The 23,420-nt window shown below is 40.2% G+C and overlaps 1 protein-coding gene across 1 annotated transcript; it reads left to right on the top strand.

The window, feature by feature from the left end:
- The first annotated feature begins 64 nt into the window (after window positions 1-64).
- RPUSD4 (RNA pseudouridine synthase D4) lies at window positions 65-18,807 on the top strand. Its single transcript, XM_060787504.2, has 7 exons — window positions 65-246; window positions 4,636-4,801; window positions 5,514-5,715; window positions 7,954-8,047; window positions 15,142-15,292; window positions 16,715-16,812; window positions 18,019-18,807. The coding sequence occupies exons 1-7, from the start codon at window positions 91-93 to the stop codon at window positions 18,226-18,228; spliced, it is 1,077 nt and encodes a 358-aa protein (XP_060643487.2). The 5' UTR covers window positions 65-90; the 3' UTR covers window positions 18,229-18,807.
- Window positions 18,808-23,420: the final 4,613 nt, after the last annotated feature.

Raw genomic sequence — 23,420 nt, 5'->3', positions numbered from 1 at the left:
GGCTACGGCAACGACTCTTTCGAATCGAGAGGAGACGGAAACACTCGAGGCCACGCCTCTTCCGGTTTCCTTGTCCTAGCAGGGGGAAAAATGGCGGCTCACAAGGCGGCATGTCGTGTTGTGGTGGGCGTTGCTGGGCGGCGGGCTTTTTCTCGCACTCAGGGCGCCGCCAGCCCTCTCAGCGCCGAGCAGTTGGCGGAAAAGCTTCGGGCTCAGAAGCGGGAGAAGGAAAAGCCTGTGAAGGAGGTGAGTCCGGTGGATGGGGCGAGTGAAGGGACAGGCTGGATGCTCTGGGACCCTGAGAGTTGCAGTTTGGGGAGGCCAAAAGCCTTGACATTCCAAGGCATTGAGAGAAAATAGGAGTGAAAATGGTGTCAAGTTACTACTGCTGCTGCTGCTACTACTACTACTACTAATAATAATAATAATGTGCTATTTATTTGTCGTGTCAGGGAAACCAGTCAATTGTATTACATTTCTAACAGAACAAAACAAACAAACAGACAAAATACAGAATTTGTGGGTTTGGTAGTTGATTAAATGCCCTTTGACCAGTATCTTCAAACTACAAGAGAGGAGATTCCATCTGAACATGAGGAAGAACTTCCTGACTGTGAGAGCCGTTCAGCAGTGGAACTCTCTGCCCCGGAGTGTGGTGGAGGCGCCTTCTTTGGAAGCTTTTAAACAGAGGCTGGATGGCCATCTGTCAGGGGTGATTTGAATGCAATATTCCTGCTTCTTGGCAGAATGGGGTTGGACTGGATGGCCCATGAGGTCTCTTCCAACTCTTTGATTCTATGATTATAGGATCTGGCCACTTGGAGTGCCTCTGGTGTTGCTGCAAGAAGGTCCTCCATCGTGCATGTGGCAGGGCTCAGGGTGCATTGCAGCAGGTGGTCAGAGGTTTGCTCCTCTCCGCACTCGCATGTAGAGGATTCCACTTTGTAGCCCCATTTCTGAAGGTTGGCTCTGCATCTCGTGGTGCCAAAGCACACTCTGTTCAGTGCCTTCCAAGTCGCCCAGTCCTCTGTGTGCCCAGAGGGGAGTCTCTCATTTGGTATCAGCCATGGGTTGAGGTTCTGGGTTTGAACCTGCCACTTTTGGACTCTCGCTTGCTGAGGTGTTCCAGCGAGTGTCTCTGTAGATCTTAGAAAACTATTTCTTGATTTAAGTCATTGACGTGCTGGCTGATACCCAAACAGGGAATGAGCTGGAGATGTCTCTGCCTTGGTCACTATTGGCTGCTTTATCCCGGCGGATGTCAGGTGGTGCAATACCGGCTAATCAGTGTAATTTCTCCAGTGGTGTAGGGCGCAGACACCCCGTGATAATGCGGCATGTCTCATTAAGAGCCACATCCACTGTTTTAGTGTGGTGAGATGTGTTCCACACTGGGCATGCATACTCAGCAGAGTAGCATAGCGCAAGAGCAGATGTCTTCACTGTGTCTGGTTGTGATCCCCAGGTTGTGCCAGTCAGCTTTCGTATGATATTGTTTCTAGCACCCACTTTTTGCTTGATGTTCAGGCAGTGCTTCTTGTAGGTCAGAGAACGGTCCAGAGTGACTCCCAGGTATTTGGGTGCGCTGCAATGCTCCAGTGGGATTCCTTCCCAGGTGATCTTCAGAGCTTGGGATGATTGTCTGTTCTTGAGATGAAAGGTACATATCTGTGTTTTAGATGGATTAGGGAGCACAGGGAGGAGGGAGCAAGCTTGTTTTCTGCTTCCTTGGAGACTAGGACGCGGAACAATGGCTTCAAACTACAAGAGAGGAGATTCCATCTGAACATTAGGAAGAACTTCCTGACTGTGAGAGCCGTTCAGCAGTGGAACTTTCTGCCCCGGAGTGTGGTGGAGGCTCCTTCTTTGGAAGCTTTTAAGCAGAGGCTGGATGGCCATCTGTCAGGGGTGATTTGAATGCAATATTCCTGCTTCTTGGCAGGGGGTTGGACTGGATGGCCCATGAGGTCTCTTCCAACTCTTTGATTCTATGATTCTATGATTCTAGGGATCAGCTGGTTTTCCCTGTAATAGGCAGTAAGTGCACCTAGAGCTTCATAGAGCTTCTGTTCTACCATCTCAAAGCTCCCTGCTTGAGCAGTAATCGCACGATCATCAGCATAGATGAAGCTCTCTGTGCTAATAATATAATATATTGCATACACACATAATATAATATTATATTGTAATACAATATAATACTAATAATAATACGATATAATAATTGTATATTATATATTACATGTAATCTTTCTATATAAATAAAAATGTAATGTTTGTTTGTGGGATCAACATAACTCAAAAACAACAGAACAAATTGCCGTCAAATTTGGTCACAAGACACCTACTAACCCAAGGAGTGACCATCACTCAAAAATTGATTTTTTCATTTGGGAATTGTAGTTGCTGGGATTTATAGTACACCTACAATCAAAGAGCATTCTGAATTCCACTAATGATGGAATTGAACCAAATGTGGCATACAGGACTCCTAGGACCAACAGAAAACACTAGAAGGGTATGGTGGACATTGACCTTGAGTTTGGGAGTTGTAGTTCACCTACATCCAGAGAGCACTGTGGACTCAAACAATGATGGATCTAGACCAAACTTGACACGAATATTCCATATGAACACAGATGGAGTTTGGGGGAAATAGACCTTGACATTTGGGAGTTGTAGTTACTGGGATTTATAGTTCACCTACAATCAAAGACCATTCTGAATTCCACCAACGACAGCATTAGAGCAAACTTCCCACACAGAATCCCCATGACCAATAGGAAATACTTAAGGCCACCCAGTCTAACTCCCTTTACCAGGGCAAGAAATCGTAATCAAAGCCCTCCTGACAAAGAGCCATCCAGCCATAGGTATAGATAGATATGATTCATTGGATGCTCATCATAGAATCATAGAGTTGGAAGAGACACAGATTTGAATTATAGATGTGAAAGATAGATATGATTCACACAGAGACAGAGATATAGTATCATAGATTTGAAAGGGACCCCTTAAGAAGGACAATTTTATGTTGCATGTTCCAGCGTAGGCAAACCAGACAATCTCTGACAAAGAAACAACAAGAAATACTTTTAACCCACAAGCATAAAGATATTACATATATTAGAAATCAACACTCTCTCGTTACTTTACTTTCCAGATCACCAGACTAGGCCACAGCAATGCGTGGCAGGGGACGGCTAGTATATTGTGTATACATATAATATAATAATATAATAATATGTAATATTACTAATAATATTGCAGTACAATGGTATAGTACAATATAGTAATATATAATACTAATATTGTGCTATGCTAATAATTGTATGTACGAGGGTTGAATGAAAAGTAATGCCTCCACCTTCATTACTTGGGTTTGGATGGGAATATTTTAATAAATCAAATGCAGAAATAATCCTTAGAATGTGCTCTAACTACCACTATTCACTTTTCCACATAATCACCAGACAATTGGATACATTTCTGCCAACAATGAACAGGTTTTCTGAAACCGTCACAGAAGAAGTCAACACTCTGTTTCCACAACCCATTGTGCACAGATCTTCCGATAGCCAAACAAAACAGAAATGTGAAATGCCGATTATGGTTGAAATTTCTTTCAACCATAATCGACGATCACCCTGAATCAGTCTGTCAACCTTTTGCTTGTGAAACTCGGTGGTTGCTATCACAAGATGTCCAACTCTTTGTCTATCACACAAGTCAGATGTCCCAACCTCCACATCTTTAAACTTACTTGCCCAACGATGCACAGTACTCACATAAACACAAGCACCATAAAAAGCTTGCATTCTCTGATGAATCTCCTTTGGGTTGACACCTTCTGCTGTCAAGTATTCAGTGACTGCACATTGCTTAAGTCTCATTGACCGACCGTCTGCGCAGGGTTCCATACTTTGCACTTCAACAACACAACCATTCAATGCTAAGGCTTCCCTCCAAAATGAAACTGTAGAGGAGAGTATACTGAACAAGCCAGTACCCGCCGCATATCAATACTGCCATCTGTTGAAGAGTTACGAAGGTGGAGGCATTATTATTATTATTAACTTTATTTGTACCCTGCTGTCATCTCCCAAAGGACTCGATGCGGCTTACAAAGGCCAAGGCCTCAAAACACAACATATAATAATGTGTTTTGAGGAGGCATTACTTTTCATTCAACCCTCATACATATAATATTGAGCATAATATTGTAATACAATATAGTACTAAAAATAATACAATATAATCATAATAGTTATATATTTTATATTACGTAATATTACCAATAATATTACAATATAGTACAATATTGTTATATATAATACTAATATTGGGCTATGCTAATAATATAATATATTGTATGTACATATAACTTGTAAGCCGCTCTGAATACCCTTCGGGGTGAGAAGGGCAGCATATAAATGTAAAAAAATAAGGGGCATTCATTCTACAATGTGGACCAGGCCTGGGCAAACTTGGGCCCTCCCTCCAGGTGATTTGGACTTCAATTCCCACAATTCCTATCACCCTCGGGCCCTTTCTTTTCCCCCCTCAGACGCTTGACCTACAAAAGCCGTACAGTAAAGGAATCAACTAATAGATTTCCTCCTTCCTTTTCCACAGGTTCCGAAAGACCCCGTCCGAAGGCGTGTGCAGGAGCTTAGAGAGCTCACCCGGCAGCTGCTTCGCATCCACCCTAATGTCCTGGCCAAAGCCCTCAAGAAAGGAGTCCTCTTCCAGAACAATGAGATTGTCGTGATTAACAAACCCTACGGCCTCCCTGTTCACGGTGAGGGGAATGCATTCATAGGATTTTAGATTTGGAAGAGACCTCGTGGGCCATCCAATCCAACTGTTTGCCAAAATCACATTCAAAGCACTCCCGACAGATGACCATCCAGCCTCTGTTTACAAGCCTCTAAAGAAGAAACCTCCACCACACTCCAGAGCAGAGAGTTCCACTGCTGAACAGCTCTCAGAGTTTGGAAATTCTTCCTGATGTTCAGGTGGAATCTCCTTTCCTGTAGTTTGAAACCATTGTTCCGTGTCCTAGTCTCCAGGGCAGCAGAAAACAAGCTTGTTCCCTCCTCCCTATGACTTCCCTTCACATATTTAAACATGGTCCTCATCATGTCTCCATTCAGCCTTCTCTTCTTCAGGTTAAATCTGCCTAGCTGTTTAAGCTGCTCTTCATTTAGTCATGTGATCATCTCCTTGTTTTTTCTTACTGTTCTCTCTCTAGGGTCTGTCCAGGGTAATGTTGCTATGGTTTGAGTCTCTCTGGGCCATTTTAGACTCAGAAGATGCAGACTTTTTTTAAAAAAAGGAAGTGACCTTGCTAAAATATAGAAATGCTCCTTTCTTTTCTAGAGTATATTGTTTGTTGTTGTGGCATGGTGCAGTGGGATGCAAGTCTCCAATTTCTCCTGGGTACCGCTGGTGTGGCCACAAAACTCCAGTAATCTCTGGCCTATTTAGAATTGTTTTTGTTTTCCCACTAGGTGGTCCCAAAGTGAAGACTTGTATTTCAGATATTCTCCCAACACTGGCAAAGATGTTGTACGGCATGAAGGCGGAACCCCTCCACTTGTGTCACCGGCTAGACAAAGAAACAACTGGGGTGATGGTTCTGGCGCGGGATCAGGATATCGCACACAAGGTCCAGGAGTTATTCAGGACACGGCAGGTGGAGAAAAAATATTGGTGTGTGAGATCTTACTGCCATTCAACCATTTTATTTTGTTGTCACATCATAAGAAGCACGGATTTCCTGTGCACTAGAATAGAGAGCCTGTGATCCTCTAGTCACTGTTTAACTGTAATAATAACAGTCCAGCTGGATAGCCAGTGGTGAGAAATGAAGGGAATTGCAATCCTACCTATTATCTGAATCCTTGATATAAATCAATAATCCTTATTTATTTATTTGCGACATTTATATGCTGCCCTTCTCACCCCGAAGGGGACTTAGAGCAGCTTACTAGACAGACAGATAGATAGATAGATAGACTGTATATACTCAAGTATAAGCCTAGTTTTTCAGCCCTTTTTTTAGGCTGAAAAAGCTCCCCTTGGATTATACTCGAGTCAATAATAATAAATAATAATAACACTTTATTTGTACCCCACTACCATCTCCCCAAGGGACTTGGTGCGGCTTACATGAGGCCAAGCTCGCAATATTATTTATTATTTTACATTATTATTATTATTATTATTATTATTATTACATTTATAGGTTAAGTTTATTATTTTTATTATTATTACATTTATTATTTTACTCTATTATTATTGGAAGGATATGTAAACACATGTACATTGAAGAAGGTTAGAATAATAATAATAATAATAATAATAATACTTTATTTGTACCCCACTACCAGTTCCCCAAGGGACTCGGTGCGGCTTACATGAGACCGAACCCGAATACAACAATACAAGCAAAACAACTACAGTACAAGCAATTAAAATAAAACATAGACAATAAAATATACAACATTATCAATAAGACAACATGCAATTAAAAACAGTGGGAAGGCCAAATGTAAAGTTAAAATGGAAATAATGCTGGGACATGGACGAAAGGTGATAGTGGCGTTTGTGGAAGAGCATACGAGCAGATCTAAAAAATATAAAGTGCTTTGGAGGACAAAGTGCTATGGGATCATTATTCCGGGGAGGAACACTGGAACAACCACATCTTCAAGCTCCTCCTAAAGACTGCCAAGGTTGGGGTCTGTCTGATGTCTTTAGGGAGTGAGTTCCAGAGTTGAGGGGCCACCACCGAGAAGGCCCCCCACGTCCCCACCAACCTCGCCTGCGATGCTGGTGGGATCGAGAGCAGGGCCTCCCCAGATGATCGTTTAGTCAGAGTTGAACAGTCTTATCTTACAGTTTTGGTAAATATTAATAAACATTCAACCTACCGATGCTTCAATTAATGTAATTTTATTGGTATCTATTTTTATTTTGAAACAGACCCATAGCTGCTGCATTTCCCACCCACAGCTTATACTCGAGTCAATAAGTTTTCCCAGTTTTTTGTGGTAAAATCAGGTGCCTCAGCTTATATTTGGGTCGGCTTATACTTGAGTATATACGGTACATACAATACATTATACCATTAGCACAGTGCAATATCAGCACTATACATCACTATATTGTACTATACAATTATATTGTAATATTAGTAATATTACATGTAATATAAAATATATAACTATAATATATTAGTAGTAGTGGTATTATACTGTTCCCCTCAACGCTTCTGTCACTGGAATACACGCCCCCACTAATGGGAAGTTTAGTTTCACAACCCTGTGTTTCTTTATGTGCTCCCTGCAAATAACTTGCTCCTATTCTTATTTCATTCGTGTTTTTAACTTTTTATTTTGTACATGTGGCCTGCCCATTGTCATTGCAATTGTGTTATTGTATGTTATTTTGTTACTGCATTCATATGTTTTGTTTTTTTGTTGTTGTTGTTAATGTAATTTGATGCTGTTGCTTGTTGTTTTGGTTTTATTTTTGCTGTAATATGTTGCCCGGGCTTGGCCCCATGTAAGCCGCTCTGAGTCGCCATTGGAGAGATGGTGGCGGGGTATAAAGATTATTATTATTGTTGTTATTATTATTATTATTACTACTACAACATTATAATATTATAAATATTATATGTATATGCAATATATTATATTATATGTTAGCATAGCACAGGAGACAAGGTGGAACTGTCCCCTGGCCTCCCCTGTCTTCACTCTGACTCAGAGCGGCGGTTGTTGCTGGGGGGAGGGGTCTCCAACTGATAACGTATGCAGGAGACAAGATTATGGAATTATAGCTGTGCACTGAAGAGTGCACCTTCTATAGTCTCACAGAGATTGCTGCTGATCATAGCAGAAAACTAAAATATTGTGCTTTTCATTGTGGTTACTCTGATAGGGCAGTATGTGTTGGTCACCCAAAGCCATCAGAAGGACTGGTGGATATTCCCATTGTGGAAAAGGAAGTGGAGAGCCATCAGTCACATTTTAAAGTGAGTTTGCTTCCTATCAATTAAGTCTTGCCTCTTCCAGACATACAAACCTGTGGAGTCTGTTCTGACACTTCCCATTTGCATCAAAGCTAGAAACTTAAGCTTGAAACTTGAAATATCTTTTTTTTTAAATAATTTTTTATTGTTTTATCACATTTATTACATGTTATTACATTTTGTACATCAACCTCTTTAACATGTTGTTTTGTTGTTTTGCTCTGACATTTCCACCCCTTTTCTCTTTTTTTTTCCCCCTTTTTCACCACAGTGCTCCCCTCCACCCGTCTCAAGCCACCATTCTTACATTTCATCTGTCCAAAATTTCATTTCTTCTTGTGACGGTAATTTTCCTTCCTTATTTTTTAATCCATTTACCACAAATCTTCCCCATACAGCATCAAAATCGCTTTGTTTCCATATACCTTTTTTAACCTTTAATATACATGTCAATTTATCATTTATTGCTATTTTCCATGCTTCTTTATACCACTCCTCTATTTGTATATTCATTTCTTTTTTCCAATTCCTTGCTATAAGCAGTCTTGCTATAGTTAGTAAGTTTGTTATCGCTTCTTTATCCTCCTTTTTCAATTGCTTATCTTTATATATTGATAGTAAGGCTATACTAGGGCTTTTATCTAATTCTATATTCATTATAGTTTCTATTTCTCTAAATACTTTCTCCCAAAAATTATTTACATATTTACATTGCCACCACATGTATATATATGTTCCTGGTTCTTGACACCCTCTCCAACAATTTGTTGAGTTATTTTTATTCATATATGCTATTCTTACCGGTGTCAAGTACCACTTCCATATTAACTTGTAATAGTTTTCTTTAACTCGTATCGATAAATTTTTTAAATGTCTTTGTCCCCATAATTGTTGCCACTCTATTTCACTTATTTTTATCCCTAAATCCTCCTCCCAAATCTCTTTAAGGGTGTACTTTTTTGTTTTTTCATCTTTCATTTCAATTAGTATCTTATAAATTTTGCTAATTATACCTCTCAAGTTTTCGTATTCTTCTACAGTCCTTCCCTTCTGTATTATTTGTTCGAATTGATTGAGTTGGCTTCCATTTCTATTAATTTTTTTCCAGTTTATTAACCATTGTTCTAATTGTATACAATGAAACCATGACAATTTTATTTCTTTAAACTCTTCCAACATCATTTCCCTCTTCATTTCCACCTTCATCCAATCCCCTATCCTATCTAAGTTTATTTCCCTTACCTTTTTATCCATTACTTTTTTTAAATTTTTTGGGAACTTCTTTTCCATCACTATTGGGGTTATGATTATTATCTTTTATTAACCTCCCCTTATATTTATTCCAAACTTTCAGTATGTTGCTCAACATTGGGTTTCTAATTTCCCTCATTTCTTTTCTAGTAAACTGTTTAAAAAATATATTCCAAGTTTCATCTTCCACTTTTCCTGAATCATTATTAAGCCAATCTATTCCCTCTTTTTTGACCATTCCTTCTATAACCAAACTTAATCTACTTGCTTCATAATATTTTTTTATATTAGGTAACGCCAGTCCACCCTCCTTTTGCGACCTGTACCATAATTGTTTATTTAGTCTGTTTTTTTACTTCCATTACAGTACTTATTAATCATTTGTTGCCATCTAGTTAGTTCTTCTTCTGTAATTTGAAGTGGTAGCATCCTAAATATAAAATTTATTTTTGGAAGTATTTTCATTTTTACTAATGCTATTCTTCCAAACCAGGATAAGCGTGTACCTTCGTACTCTATTAACTTTTTCTGGACTTCTTTCCTTAATGTTACTACATTTACTTCCTCTATCTCTTTTAAATCCTTAGTTATTATTACTCCCAAGTATTTTAGTTTGTTCTTAATTCTTATTCCCATTTTGCTCTGTTCTATAAAATCTTTTTCTTCTTCTCTTGTATAATTAAGTAGTATCATTTCTGACTTATTCCAATTAACTTGTAAACCTGTTGCTTTCCCAAATATCTCCAAATGTTCTTTTATTCTATCCATTTTCTCCATTATATTTTCTATAAATAACAATGTGTCGTCAGCGAATAAACTCACCTTCTGTTTCTCCTTTTTTCCTAACCCTTTTAAATTTTTGTCATTCCTTATATTATTAGCAAACAGTTCTATCACCATGGCAAATAGTATCGGACATAAAGGGCACCCTTGTCTGGTTCCTCTAGTCACTTTTATTTCGTTTGTCACTCCGTCATTTATAGTTACCACTGCTGAGTTCCTTGAGTAAAATTGTTTTAGTACTCCTTTTATTCTATTTCCCATTCCAAATTTATTCAATATTTCCCTTAATGTCTCCCATTCCACACAATCGAACGCTTTAAAAATATCTAATGATAATATCCCTGCTTTTTCTTTCCCCTCTTTAGCCCAATGAATTTTATTTAATGCTCTCCCTATCAAATTTGACATTTGTCTTCCTTTTATAAACCCGCACTGATCTTCTTTTATGTACTTATACATACATTTATTCATTCTATTGGCTATTATCGCGGACAATATCTTTGCATCCTGATTAATTAATGATATGGGCCTATATGACCCTGGGTCTGTTAAGTCTTTATCAGGTTTAGGTATTAATATTATTAATGATTTCCTCCATGATTCGGGTATTTTATCTCCCTTCATTATTCCATTGTACAATTCTAATAATTTTGGGGTTAAAACTTCTCTAAAGCTTTTATAATATTCTGTACCTAGACCATCCAAGCCCGGAGCTTTCCCTACTTTTAATTTCTTAATAACTTCCTCTATTTCTTTTTTCTTAATAGGTTGTTCCAGTAACTCTTTATCTTTCTCCTCCAGCTTACTTTCCCAATTTTCCTCCACATATTTCCTAATTGCCTCTATGGGGCTTGCTTTGGTTTGATATAGTTCTTTATAAAATTCTTCAAATACTTTCAATTTTTCTTTCATAGCTCTACATAATTTACCTGTTTTATCTTTTATCGTATTTATCATTCCTTCCATTTTCTTTTTCTGTGTTGATTTGGCTAGCATCTTTGAATTCCTATCACTAAACTCAAAATATTCCCTCCTTAAATAAATTAAATTTTCTTGAACTTCGTCTATTTCCATTTTATCCAATTCCTCTTTTTTTGCTCTTAACCTAGCATAAATTCGTGTATCTCTCTTTATTACATATGCTTTTTCAATCTCTTCTATTTCTCTTTCTAAATTCCTTTTCCTTTCTTCTTGCCTTTTTTTTAAGTTAATTGTCTCTTTTATACATAACCCTCTGGTCACTGCTTTCATGGTGTCCCATAGAACTCCCTTTGTCACCCCCTTTTCATTAAAGCCCCATATTTCTTGCCATTCTGCTTGCACTTTATCTACTATCTCTTTGTGGTTTAGTATTCTTGTATTTAACCTCCACCTTTTCATTTTGTCATAATCACATTTCAACACAATCTCAATTGAAACCAAAGCATGATCCGAAATCTTAATCATACCTATATCAGCATTTAGTACTTTACTTATCATATTTTTGGAGACAAAAATATAATCAATTCTTGTGTATACCTTGTGTACCGATGAATAATATGTATATCTACTTTCATTCCCTTTTACCAATCTCCACACATCCTTTAATTGCCATTTATTCATTACTCTACTTAATTCCGTTGTCACAATATTTCTAGCTTTTGATGCTATCGTAGTTTTATCCTTCTTTAAATCCATACAGCAATTACAATCTCCTCCATATATTACATTTTGTTGATGGTAATTCTCTATTTGCTCTAACACTTTTTCATAAAATTCTTGCTGTTTTACATTTGGTGCGTATACATTTACTAATACATATTTTTCCTCCCCTATTTCCCCATATATTATTATATATCTTCCCTCTTCATCTTTCAATACCTTGTTTATGACAAAATTACATTTCTTTGCTATTATTATTGCTACTCCTCTTGACTTTGATGACCCAAAAGATGTTTCATAGTTCCTTATCCAGCTCGACTTTAGCTCGTTTGAGCCCCGCCTATTTTGATGTGTTTCCTGTAGGAAGATGAGGTCCGCTGCGTCCTTCTTCAGTAAAGATTCAATCCGCCTTCTCTTAATTACCGTCCCCAACCCTCTCGTGTTAAGTGTTGAAATTCTTAATTTATGGGACATCTTTTCCGTTTCCCTTTAAAAGCTTTTTTGTGGCTTGAAACAACGTGAACCCTTGTCCCTTTCCCTCCCCTACCCTTACTCCCCATTCCCCCCTCCCCCCCAATCCCCCCACTTCCCTCGTTCCCCCCTTCCTCCCCTTCCAATCTTCGGGACTACTCGTCCCAATCATGGCCCCCCGGCCTTCCCAATTGGGGAGGGGGGGGGCGAAGTCATCCCGTGGCCCAGAGTCTCCCTCCCCCCGAGTGCTCATTTTAAATCAATAAAAAGCTTGATTGCAGTGTATAGTTTCTTCTTACATCTCGATTCCTCCAACGGCACCGATTAATTCCTCCAATTCTCCTCCCTCCGGATCCTTCACCTCCTCTTCCTTTCGATCTCTCTCTTGTCTTCTTACTATGCCAAGCTCCTCCAGTAGTTGATAACCTTGTTCCAGTGTGTCGATTCTATATCTCTTGCCTTTCCATTGAAATTTGAGAAAGATAGGGTATCCCCAGGTGTACACAATTCCAGCTTTCATTAACTGTGTCGTAATAGGCTTCATTGAGTATCTCCAATTCTTAGTTTCAGAACAGTAGTCATTAAATATTTCCAATTTTGAGTCGCCCATCTTTAGGAGATCTGGATTTTTCTTTAATATTTTCATCAAATCTTCTTTCTTTGCGAAATTGTGAAATCGAATTATTATGTTCCTAGGAATTATTCTATTTCTTCCAGCCGGAAGGCGATGAACTCTCTCAATATCCAGTTCTGACCAGCTTAGTGTTGGCGAAATCTTTTGCAACCATTTCAAAATCTCAGATTTCAGATCTTCTTTCTTGTTTCCTTCTGGATAATTTTTTATTATTACGTTGTTTCTTCTTTGATTGTCTTGCATGTACACAAACTTTCTTTCCACATCAGAGAGCCTATTTTCATTTTTTTGCGTTTGTTGTTTGAGTACCAGTTGTTCCTGTGTACTTCTTTCAATTTCTGCTTTGTTTTTTCGTATTTCACCCTGTGCAATCTCCAGGGCTTCTCTTATTGTCTGAAATTTTTCATCTGAGCTTTTCCGTTCCGCGTCCAACGCTGTTTTCATTTCTTTGTTGTTGGTCAGAATTTCTTGCTTCAATGCCTGAATTTCGCCCTTCCTTATTTCTCTTTCTTTATCAAACATCAGGTTCAAATTCAAGTTCATTTCCTTTGTTTGTCTTTCAGCCGTTTCTTTAATCAATTCTGCTATTTTGCTTAGCATTTGACTACTGCCCATCCCCAATTCTTCCCTCTCACTGCTCATCCTGCTTTCTTTTGTCTCTGCTGTTAAACATGGCAGCGAGGTAGAAATAGTTCCTCCCCCTTTTGCCCCCCCTTCCATTTGAGGGGGGGTTTGGGGGGGTGTTCGTTTTAGCTGTTTTCCCTTAATTGTGGGGAGGGGAGGACTTCTCCTGACAGTGCTCATTTCCTCAGGGGTCCTATCCAGTCTTTCTAATCTTGAAAGCGATCTGTCCGAAGGTTTGGAACGCAACCAAAGAGGATTTGGCTTTGGGGTATCCTGACTTTTTTTATTCCTTCTCATTCAATCTCAGTTTTACTCCTCCTGCTTTCATCAGTTTTTTAATTACTTAGTTTTCCCGTTCTACACAGCACACAGTACAAGAAAGTCCCACTCAAATATGCCTTGCAATGCCAAGAGGGTTCGCCTTTAATATGACGAGACTAGCTCGATCCTTCTTCAAAGGAGGAATCTGCCTCTAATCTTTATTTTGCCTTCCCGGATCATTAAGTCACTAAGTCCAATATTTATAGTATTTTAATATTGTATTTAAATTGCAAGCTGTTTATCTTCTCCAAGTCAGTGCGCAGTTATAATTGGCAACTTGGTTTCACTTTCGCCAGCAGCTTCCGAGCAACTTTTTCGGGAGCCGCCTTATCTTCTGCCAAAGCTCATAAATCAAAGCAATTAATTGGTAATAAATTACCTTCTTAGGCTTTCCACACGCACCAGACTTTCGCCTCCCTTTTTGATCCAGAAAGGACAATTATCCATTCATTTTCACTGCTTGTTGCTTATATTTCCACAAGAGCTGGAGGAAAGACGTCTGTTCAGCCGGCCATGGAAACTCCGCCCCCGAAACTTGAAATATCTAACTGCTTTACAGACTGAACAACTGAGCTTTGAAAAAATGTTTCGCTCTTGAGGGCTTTCCAGTTCAAACTGCACCATGTGTGCTATATTGTCCTTTGCTCACTCTGGTCTGTCACCACCAATGTTGCAAGAGGAGCAGATAATTCTGTTGCACAGTCTTATAACTGTTTATTTATTTTATTTATTTGTTTATGGCATTTATATGCTACCCTTCTCACCCTGAAGGGGACTCAGAGCAGCTTACAAGATATATTTTTATACAATATATTATATTATTAGCATAGTACAATATCAGTATTATATATTACTATATTGCACTATACCATTATATTGTAATATTATTAGTAATATTACATGTAATGTAAATATATAATTATAATTTTAATATTGTATTATTATTATTATTAGTAGTAGTAGTATTATATTGTATTACATTATAATATTATAAATATATGTATATACAATATACTATATTATATTATTAGTAAAGACAAGATGGAACTGTCTTCTGCTCCCCTCTGTCTTCACTCTGGCCAGAGCAACAGTTGGTGCTAGAGGGGGGTGGGGCCTCCCAACTGATGATATAGTCGGAGACAAGATAGAAATGATTATTGGCTTTTGTACTTGAAGTCAGCATTGTTGGGCTGTTTTGTTAAAACACTTTGCCTAGATCATGAAATGTCATCACATTGAAAACAGAAACATATCCAGGCTGCTCTGCTAATTGAGGAATGTGGCTGCTATCCTCACTTTTCTATTTACCTATCCATTCTTGAATTATGCCCACCTGCACAGCGATATATTGAACTATCTCTGTTTTGCTCAGATGACACTTGCTCCAAACTATTACATGTCCCATGAGGATGGGAAGACCTTTAAAGTGCGCCAGCACAGAGATTCGCATTTGGCAGTGACCCGGTACCGTGTGCTCAGCAGCTGTCCTTCCTGTAGCTTCTTGGAGCTGCACCCCATTACAGGTAAGGTCTTCCCTTTCTGAGGGGTCAGTTTTTCTCAGTATTATTTCCAGCAGGGTCACGTTTAGTGCTATTGGTATCTCACTTTTGCTGCCAGACTTTGTAGTACTAATGGAATTTGACCAACCTAGAATCATAGGATCGCCAAGTTGTTTGGAACTCAGGAGTCTTCTAATTAAATCCTTTGTCAGTGCAGGAATCCACCCTCCTAATGCCATCATAAATAAACCTTTAATGAACACAAGTTCAGAAGTAATCCATGTCAGAAATATTAAAAATTAACTAGGTATTTTTTACAAAAATGTGAGTCTAGCACTGAAATTTTTTAATGGATGCAATGACTCAGCAAAAGCTGCAGTTCAATGTCTTTCCTTAGGTGATCCCTCATAGCTCGAGGATGATGCTCTTCCAGATGTGGTGTTCTTGACCTGCATGTTCTCCCACAGTGAGGGCATTGGTTTCCAGAAAGAAGGCAGTCCCGTCCCGGCCAGGGTTGGCTTGACGCACATTCCTCTTGGCACGTTTTTCCCTTTCACCCTCCACTTGTGCCTCTTTGAATTCCGTAGCACTGCTGGTCACAGCTGACCTCCAGTTAAAGTGCTCAAGGGCCAGGGCTTTCCAGTTCTTGGTGTCTATGCCACAGTTTTTAAGGTTGGCTTTAAGCTCATCTTTAAATCTCTTTTCCTATCCACCAATATTCCATTTCCTATTCTTGAGTTCGGAGTAGAGTAATTGCTTTGGGAGACTGTTATCGGGCATTTGGTAAATCCATCAGAGGTCTTATGAAAGCCTCCAAACTCCTGTTCCATGAGACTGTCCATCAGATCAAAGACAGTTCCATCTTGTCTCCTGCCTTTGTCATCGGTTGGGAGCCCCCCCCCCCCCCCCCGACACCAACTGCTTCTCTGGTCCAGAGTGAAGGGGGCGGGGGGCAGAAGACAGTTCCATCTTGTCTCCTGTGCTTTACTAGTAATGTAATGTAATGTAATGTCTATGCATAAAATATTCACAATATTATAATGTAATACAATAAAGTACTACTAATAATATATTATAATTATATATTTTATATTACATGTAATATTACTAATAATATTGCAATATAATGGTATAGTACAGCATAGTAATATTTAATACTGTTATTGTACTATGTTAATAACATAAAATATTGTATATATATATCTTGCAAGCTGCTCTGAGTCCCCTTTGGGGTGAGAAGGACAGCATAAAGATGTCATTCATAAATAAATAAATAAAGCCACAGAACTCTTGATCTCTGCAGGTAGTAGCTTTCTTATAATTTGCCACTTTGCTGAGATGTCAGCATCAATAAATTTCTGAAGAAATTCTCCAGGGTGGCCTGAGAGGCAACTCCAGTTGACCTTTGGCTGTTCTGTTTACAGTATGATTCTTTCTTCTATGTAGGAGTGAAACACCAACTCAGAGTCCACATGGCCTATGGCTTGGGCTGTCCAATCCTTGGGGATCATAAATATTCCCACTGGAACAAGCTGGCACCACAGGTGAGGTCATAGTGAGAGTAACTGTTGAATGAGATGCTGTAGTTTAATATGCAGATTGTTGGTTTTTATTTCTCAACTAGCTGTCCCCTGCCACGCATTGCTGTGGCCCAGTTTGTGTATATGTGTGTTGTGTGTGTATATATTTTTGTGTATATGTGTATATATGTGGTTTTGTGCATGCGTTGTAATGTATTTTTTATTTTTTGGCAGTGTTTTTCAGTGTTTTTATGAGTGACTAGCTGTACCCGCCATGTGTTGCTGTGGCAAACCTTCCCTCCCTCTTTCTCCTCCTTCTTTTTTTCACTCCTTCCCTCCCGCTTTCCTTCCTTCCCTCTTTTTCTTTCTCTTCTTCTTTCTTCCTTCTCTATCTGTTTCTTTTCTCACTTTGGTTCCATCCTTTCTTGTCTCCTTCCTTCCCTCCCTCTTTCTCTCTCTTTTTCTCTCCTTCCTTCCCTCTTTCACTTTTTTATTTCCTTCTCTCCTTCATTCCTTCCTTCCTTTTCTACCTTTCTTTCTTTGCTTCTCTACTTCCCTCCTCCTTTCCCGCTTTCTCTCCCTCCCTCTCTCCTTCCTTCTCCTTCTTTCTTTCCTTCTTTCTCTCCTTCCTTCTCTACCCTTCTTTCGTTTCCTCCTTCTCTCCTCCCTCCCTCCCTCCCTCCCTCCCTCCCTCCTTCCTTCCTTCCTTCCTTCCTCCTTTCTGTGTATGTGTTTTGTGTGTATATATGCATATAAGTGGTGTGTATGTGTATGTATGTATATATATATGTGTGTGTGTGTGTGTGTATATGGTTGCATATATATGAGTGTATATATTTTGCACATGCGTTGTAATTTCTGGGGGTTTTCTTTGCTTTTTAAGTCCCTTCTGCTATGTTTTTCAGTGTTTTTATGAGTGATGGTCACTCATTGGCCTGATAGGTGTATTGTGTCCAAATTTGGTGTCAATTCATCCAGTGGTTTTTGAGTTATGTTAATCCCACAAACGAACATTACATCTTTATTTATATAGATTTCCAATGCCATTCTGTGCATTTAGGCTTTAAAGTAAGAGTGACATAGCAGTCAATTGTCTGCTAACATGATTCCATGATGTTTATGAGGTTTAGATAATTTGTTGCTTATCCAACAGCCTTTTTCTCTTAATAGTCCCTGTTACATTTGGGTTTTGTACTTCCATTGCAACTAAGTGTGATTTCTCTTTTGCAGAAGCTTCCCCAGAGTGCCTTAAAGAGACTAGGCTTGGAACAAGTCAAAGCCCGCTACCTTCCACTCCACCTCCATGCCCGCATGCTCATCCTGCCTGAGATAAATGGCAGCGGGGAGAAGAAAATTCACTTGGTCTGCAAGCCACCCCTCTTCTTCAGTCGCTCCTTAAAACGTCTGAAACTGGAGTTTCCTGAATCAGAAGATAAATGATCAAGTTGTAATTGCCTCTTGCTTTGGTGGAGCACTGCATTTTAACCTTCTAGTACTTTGTGCAGGTTCTACAAATTACAGCACAAGCTAAAATTGGGGGATCTGCTTCTCCCAGAAACATACAACCTTCCCAAAGGTTTGTGTACCTCCAACAACGGAAAGCAGCCCTGAGGAGAGAAGTTGGTGATCCCAAGGCCTATGTTCTAGATTGGAAGAAAGGGACGTGTTTGAAGGATTGAGCAGGCCACGTGGCATACAGTGGTTCCTGAAACAACAGTTACTCATGTGAAAATGCTATGGGTTCGGATCTGGAGTATCTGAAATTTAACCCTATCAACATCTGTTTACAAATAACTTGATCTGTGCTTAGAGGATGGGATCAAACTAGATAAGGATTGATTTTCTTTTGGAAGAAAGTGACACAGAAAGTGAGCTGTGGAGGAAAATATTGCTGATTTGAAGCCCGCATTTTCTCCCTTCGGTCTATATTATTTACGTCACACATCAGGCAGTTAATTTGAATGAATTGTTGCAAGGATTAAAAGGTAATATATGCCTAGCAAATGGTTGAAATCATTATATGACATTGATGCTGGTTATTTAAATAATTAATTTGTATGCCTCCTTTCTCCCCAAACAATAACATGGAATTGGGCCATCTAGTCCGATAAGTAAAGGTTTCCCCTTGACATTAAGTCTAGTCGTGTCCGACTCTGGGAGGTGGTGCTCATCTCCATTTCCAAGCCGAAGAGCCAGCGTTGTCCATAGACACCTCCAAGGTCATGTGGCCAGCATAACTGCATGGAACGGTTACCTTCCCGCCAGAGCGGTACTTATTGATCTCACATTTGCATGTTTTTGAATTGCTAGGCTGGCAGAAGCTGGGGCTAACAACAGGAGCTCATTCTCTCCCTGCATTTGAACTGCTGACCTTTTGGTCAGCAAGTTAACCAGTTCAGCAGTTTAACCCGCTGCACCACCGGGGGGCTCCCTTCTAGTCCAATACATTTAGGGAAATATACATTTAAAATGTCATAATTTGGAGCAATGCAAATTGAGACTTGCATGTATTTTGTTAACAGAGGTATGCCTGTGGTCAGATTTGAGCAAACGGAGACTGCTCATTTTCACATTATACCAGTGCTTTTATCACCATTAGCTGCTGCCACTCTTGAAAGCGCTGGTTTTAAGCTTGAAAGTCTTAAGGCTGCTAAACTTCCTTTATCTTCTTAGAAGATGGGAGAGCCAGCTCAAAATGTTCCCGCTAAATGAAGCAAGACAGAGACTTAAAAAGCCAAAAAAACCCCAAAAAAACATTACAACGCATGTGCAAAACCACACATACATGCACATACACACATATCTTCTATATCTATATAAATAACTGAAAAACCACTGGGCAACTTGACACCACATTTGGACACAATACACGTATCAGGCCAATGAGTGACTATATAAATAAAATGTAATGTTCGTTGGTGGGATTAACATAACTCAAAAACCACTGGGCAAATTGACACCAAATTTGGACACAATACACCTATCAGGCCAACGAGTGACCATCACTAATAAAAATGGAGAAACACAGCAGAAGAGACTTAAAAAGCCAAAAAATAAAATAAAATAAAAAATACAATGCAAACATGCATATATGCACATATACACAAATATATATACACATATACACACACAAAACACATATACATAGACTGGGCCACAGCAATGCGTGGCAGGGGATGGCTAGTCACTCATTAAACACTGAAAAACAGCAAAAGAGACTTTAGAAGCCAAGAAAAAATAAAAAATACATTACAATGCGTGCACAAAACCACATATATACACATATATATACACACAAAACACATATACACAGACTGGGCCACAGCAACGCGTGGCAGGGGACCGCTAGTCTATATAAATAAAAATGTAATGTTTGTTTGTGGGATTAACAGAACTCAAAAACCACTGGACGAATTGCCACCAAATTTGGACACAAAACACCTATCAGACCAACGAGTGACCATCACTCAAAAACACAGGGGAAGAGATTTAAAAAGCCAAAAAATAAAATAAATACATTACAATGCATACGCAAAACCACATCTATACGCATACATATATGCACAAAATACATTTACCCAGACTGGGCCACAGCAATGTGTGGCAGGGAACAGCTAGTACTACATAAATGCCTTACTGTACCAGATGTTTTAGCAACTGTTTATTTTTTGAGCTATTTATGCTGTTTTAGCCTTGCTTCTGGTTTTTATTTTGTTTTTATTATCACTATTCATTTGGCTTTTTTTATTGCTGCTTTTAAAATTTGTATGTCATCCAAAGAACTCTGGTTACTGGGCTTTTAAAAAGTTATTTTAAAATTGATTCATTTCTTTTAAAATAAATAGCAGGCAAACTAGAACAGATCAGCCGTTCAGTAGGTACAGAATACTTGGAATGTGTTTTGGATAGAAAATCCAAGAGGTGTGCTTTTAATACTTGAACAGGAGATCAACAGCAACTACCAGGTTGTATTTCAAAGGAATGAATTGGCAAAAACACCCCTGAGTAATTTAAATTTATTGTCTCACCATCAGTTGATAGATGACTTGATTGCACATAAGCAGTTGGACCATGAAGTTAGATTAATTCGTTTAAGGATATATTGTAAGGTTTTGGGGCATCCATAGTTTTTTAGTACGGACACTTAACTTACTTACTTAGGCGATCCCTCGTTGGACGAGTAAGATGGTCTTCTATTATTCCATTATGCGTTTCCTTGTGGGTTCGTAGGTGGCTGTGGAGCCCTATTCTTGACCCGCATCTTCTCCCACAGTGAGGGCATTGGTTTCCAGGTGGAAGGCGGTCCCGGTCGGGGTTGGCTTGACGCACCTTCCTCCTGGCACATTTCTCTCTTTCACCCTCCACTTGTGCCTCCTCGAATTCTGCAGCACTGCTGGTCACAGCTGACCTCCAGCTGGAGCGCTCAAGGGCCAGGGCTTCCCAGTTCTCAGTGTCTATGCCAGATTTTAAGGTTGGCTTTGTGGCCATCTTTAAATCTCTTTTCCTGTCCACCAACGTTCCGTTTTCCGTTCTTAAGTTCAGAGTAGAGCAACTGCTTTGGGAGGCGGTGGTCAGGCATCCGGACAACGTGGCTGGTCCAGCGGAGTTGATGGCAGAGGACCATCGCTTCAATGCCGGTGGTCTTTGCTTCTTCCAGCACGCTGACGTTTGTCCGCTTGTCTTCCCAAGAGATTTGCAGGATTTTCCGGAGGCAGCGCTGATGGAATCATTCCAGGAGTTGCATGTGATGTCTGTAGACAGTCCATGTTTCACAGGCATATAGCAGGGTTGGGAGGACAATAGCTTTATAGACAAGCACCTTGGTACCCCTACGGATGTCCCGGTCCTCAAACACTCTCTGCTTCATTTGGGAAAATGCTGCACTCGCAGAGCTCGGGCGGTGTTTCGGTGTCGATGTTGACTATGGTGGAGAGGTGGCTGCCTGGAGAGGGCAAGAGCCGACACTTAACAAAACCTGAAAGTACACATAGCATAAATACCTTAAAGCAGAGTTTCTAAATCTGGGGGTCGAAACCCCTGGGCAGGGGTCGGCAAAGACCATCAGAAAACATATATTTCTGGTGACCTTAGGAACCCCTTTGGCAAAGAAGACTTAAGATCTCTCTGCCTGTCCTTCTCTTTCTTTTTGGAAACAGACAGCTAATCCTCCCACCAAAAGCTCTTCTCCGCTGTAATTGGGTGGCCTCTCAGCCAAGAGGAAAACTGTTTCTGAGAACTCCCAAGTGGAGAGGGGAGAGCAGGTGTGCTCAGCACATGGCGCGCATGCGCGGGTGAGGTAGAGCATGCAAGGCTAGAGGGAGGTTCGTGCCAGCAAGTCCCTTCAAGGAATGGGGGTTCTGTGTGGGAAGTTCGGCCCAATTCTATTTTTGGTGGGGTTCAAGGGGTTCTTTGATTATAGGTGAACTATAAATCCTAGCAACTACAACTCCCAAATTTCAAGGTCTGATTTCCCCAAACTCCACCAGTGTTCACATTTGGTCATATTGAGGGTTCATGCCAAGTTTGGTCCAGACCCATCGTTGTTTGAGTCCACAGTGCTCTCTGGATGTACTTACTTACTTACTTTGCTTATATACCACTGTATCTCAAGCCCGAAGGCGACTCACAGCGGTTCACAAACAGTAAAAACAGTAGAAACAGCAGTGGTTCCATACAACATATAACAATTGACTTAACACATTATCCATAAATTACCAATAAGCAATTACAATGCACAATTATTACAAAAAACAACCGTACCCAATCTTCTCATCATCCAAGCGTAGTCCAGGTTCGTCGTCCATTGTTCCGTTCCTATGTTCCATTACCAGATTGCACTAAATTACTCAAACGCCTGCACAAACATCCACGTCTTTACCTTTTTGCGGAATACCATTAGAGATGGTGCTAGTCTAATGTCCGTAGGAAGGGCGTTCCACAGCCGAGGAGCCACCACCGAGAAGGCCCTATCTCTCGTCCCCGCCAGCCGAGCTTGAGAAGCAGGCGGGATCGAGAGCAGGGTCTCCCCGGAAGATCTCAAAGTCCTGGTGGGTTCATAGGCAGAGATGCGGTCAGATAGGTAGCTTGGGCCGGAACCGTTTAGGGCTTTAAAGGCCAACGCCAGCACTTTGAATTCAGCCCGGTAGCAGATCGGTAGCTAGTGGAGTTGGTGCAACAGGGGGGTTGTATGCTCCCTGTGCTCCGCTCCTGTTAAAATCATGGCTGCCGAGCGTTGGACTAGTTGGAGGTTCCGAGCTGTCTTCAGAGGCAACCCCACGTAGAGAGCGTTGCAGTAGTCTAAACGGGATGTAACCAGAGCGTGGACTACCGTGGCCAAGTCAGACTTCCCAAGGTATGGGCGCAGCTGGCGCACAAGCTTTAGCTGTGCAAATGCTCCCCTGGTCACCGCCGAAACCTGGGGTTCCAGGCTCAGCAATGAGTCCAGGGTCACACCCAAGCTGCGAACCTGCGTCTTCAGGGGGAGTGCGGCCCCATCCAACACAGGCTGTAACCCTATGCCCTGTTCGGCCTTGCGACTGACCAGGAGTACCTCTGTCTTGTCTGGATTCAATTTCAATTTGTTCGCCCTCATCCAGACCGTCACAGCGGCCAAGCACCAGTTCAGGACCTGG

The sequence above is a fragment of the Anolis sagrei genome, chromosome 7 (genome assembly GCF_037176765.1).
Source record: "Anolis sagrei isolate rAnoSag1 chromosome 7, rAnoSag1.mat, whole genome shotgun sequence".
NCBI classification, from domain to species: Eukaryota; Metazoa; Chordata; class Lepidosauria; order Squamata; family Dactyloidae; genus Anolis; species Anolis sagrei.
Note: the sequence above shows the minus strand (reverse complement) of the source record. Positions and strands in the feature narration are given on the sequence as shown.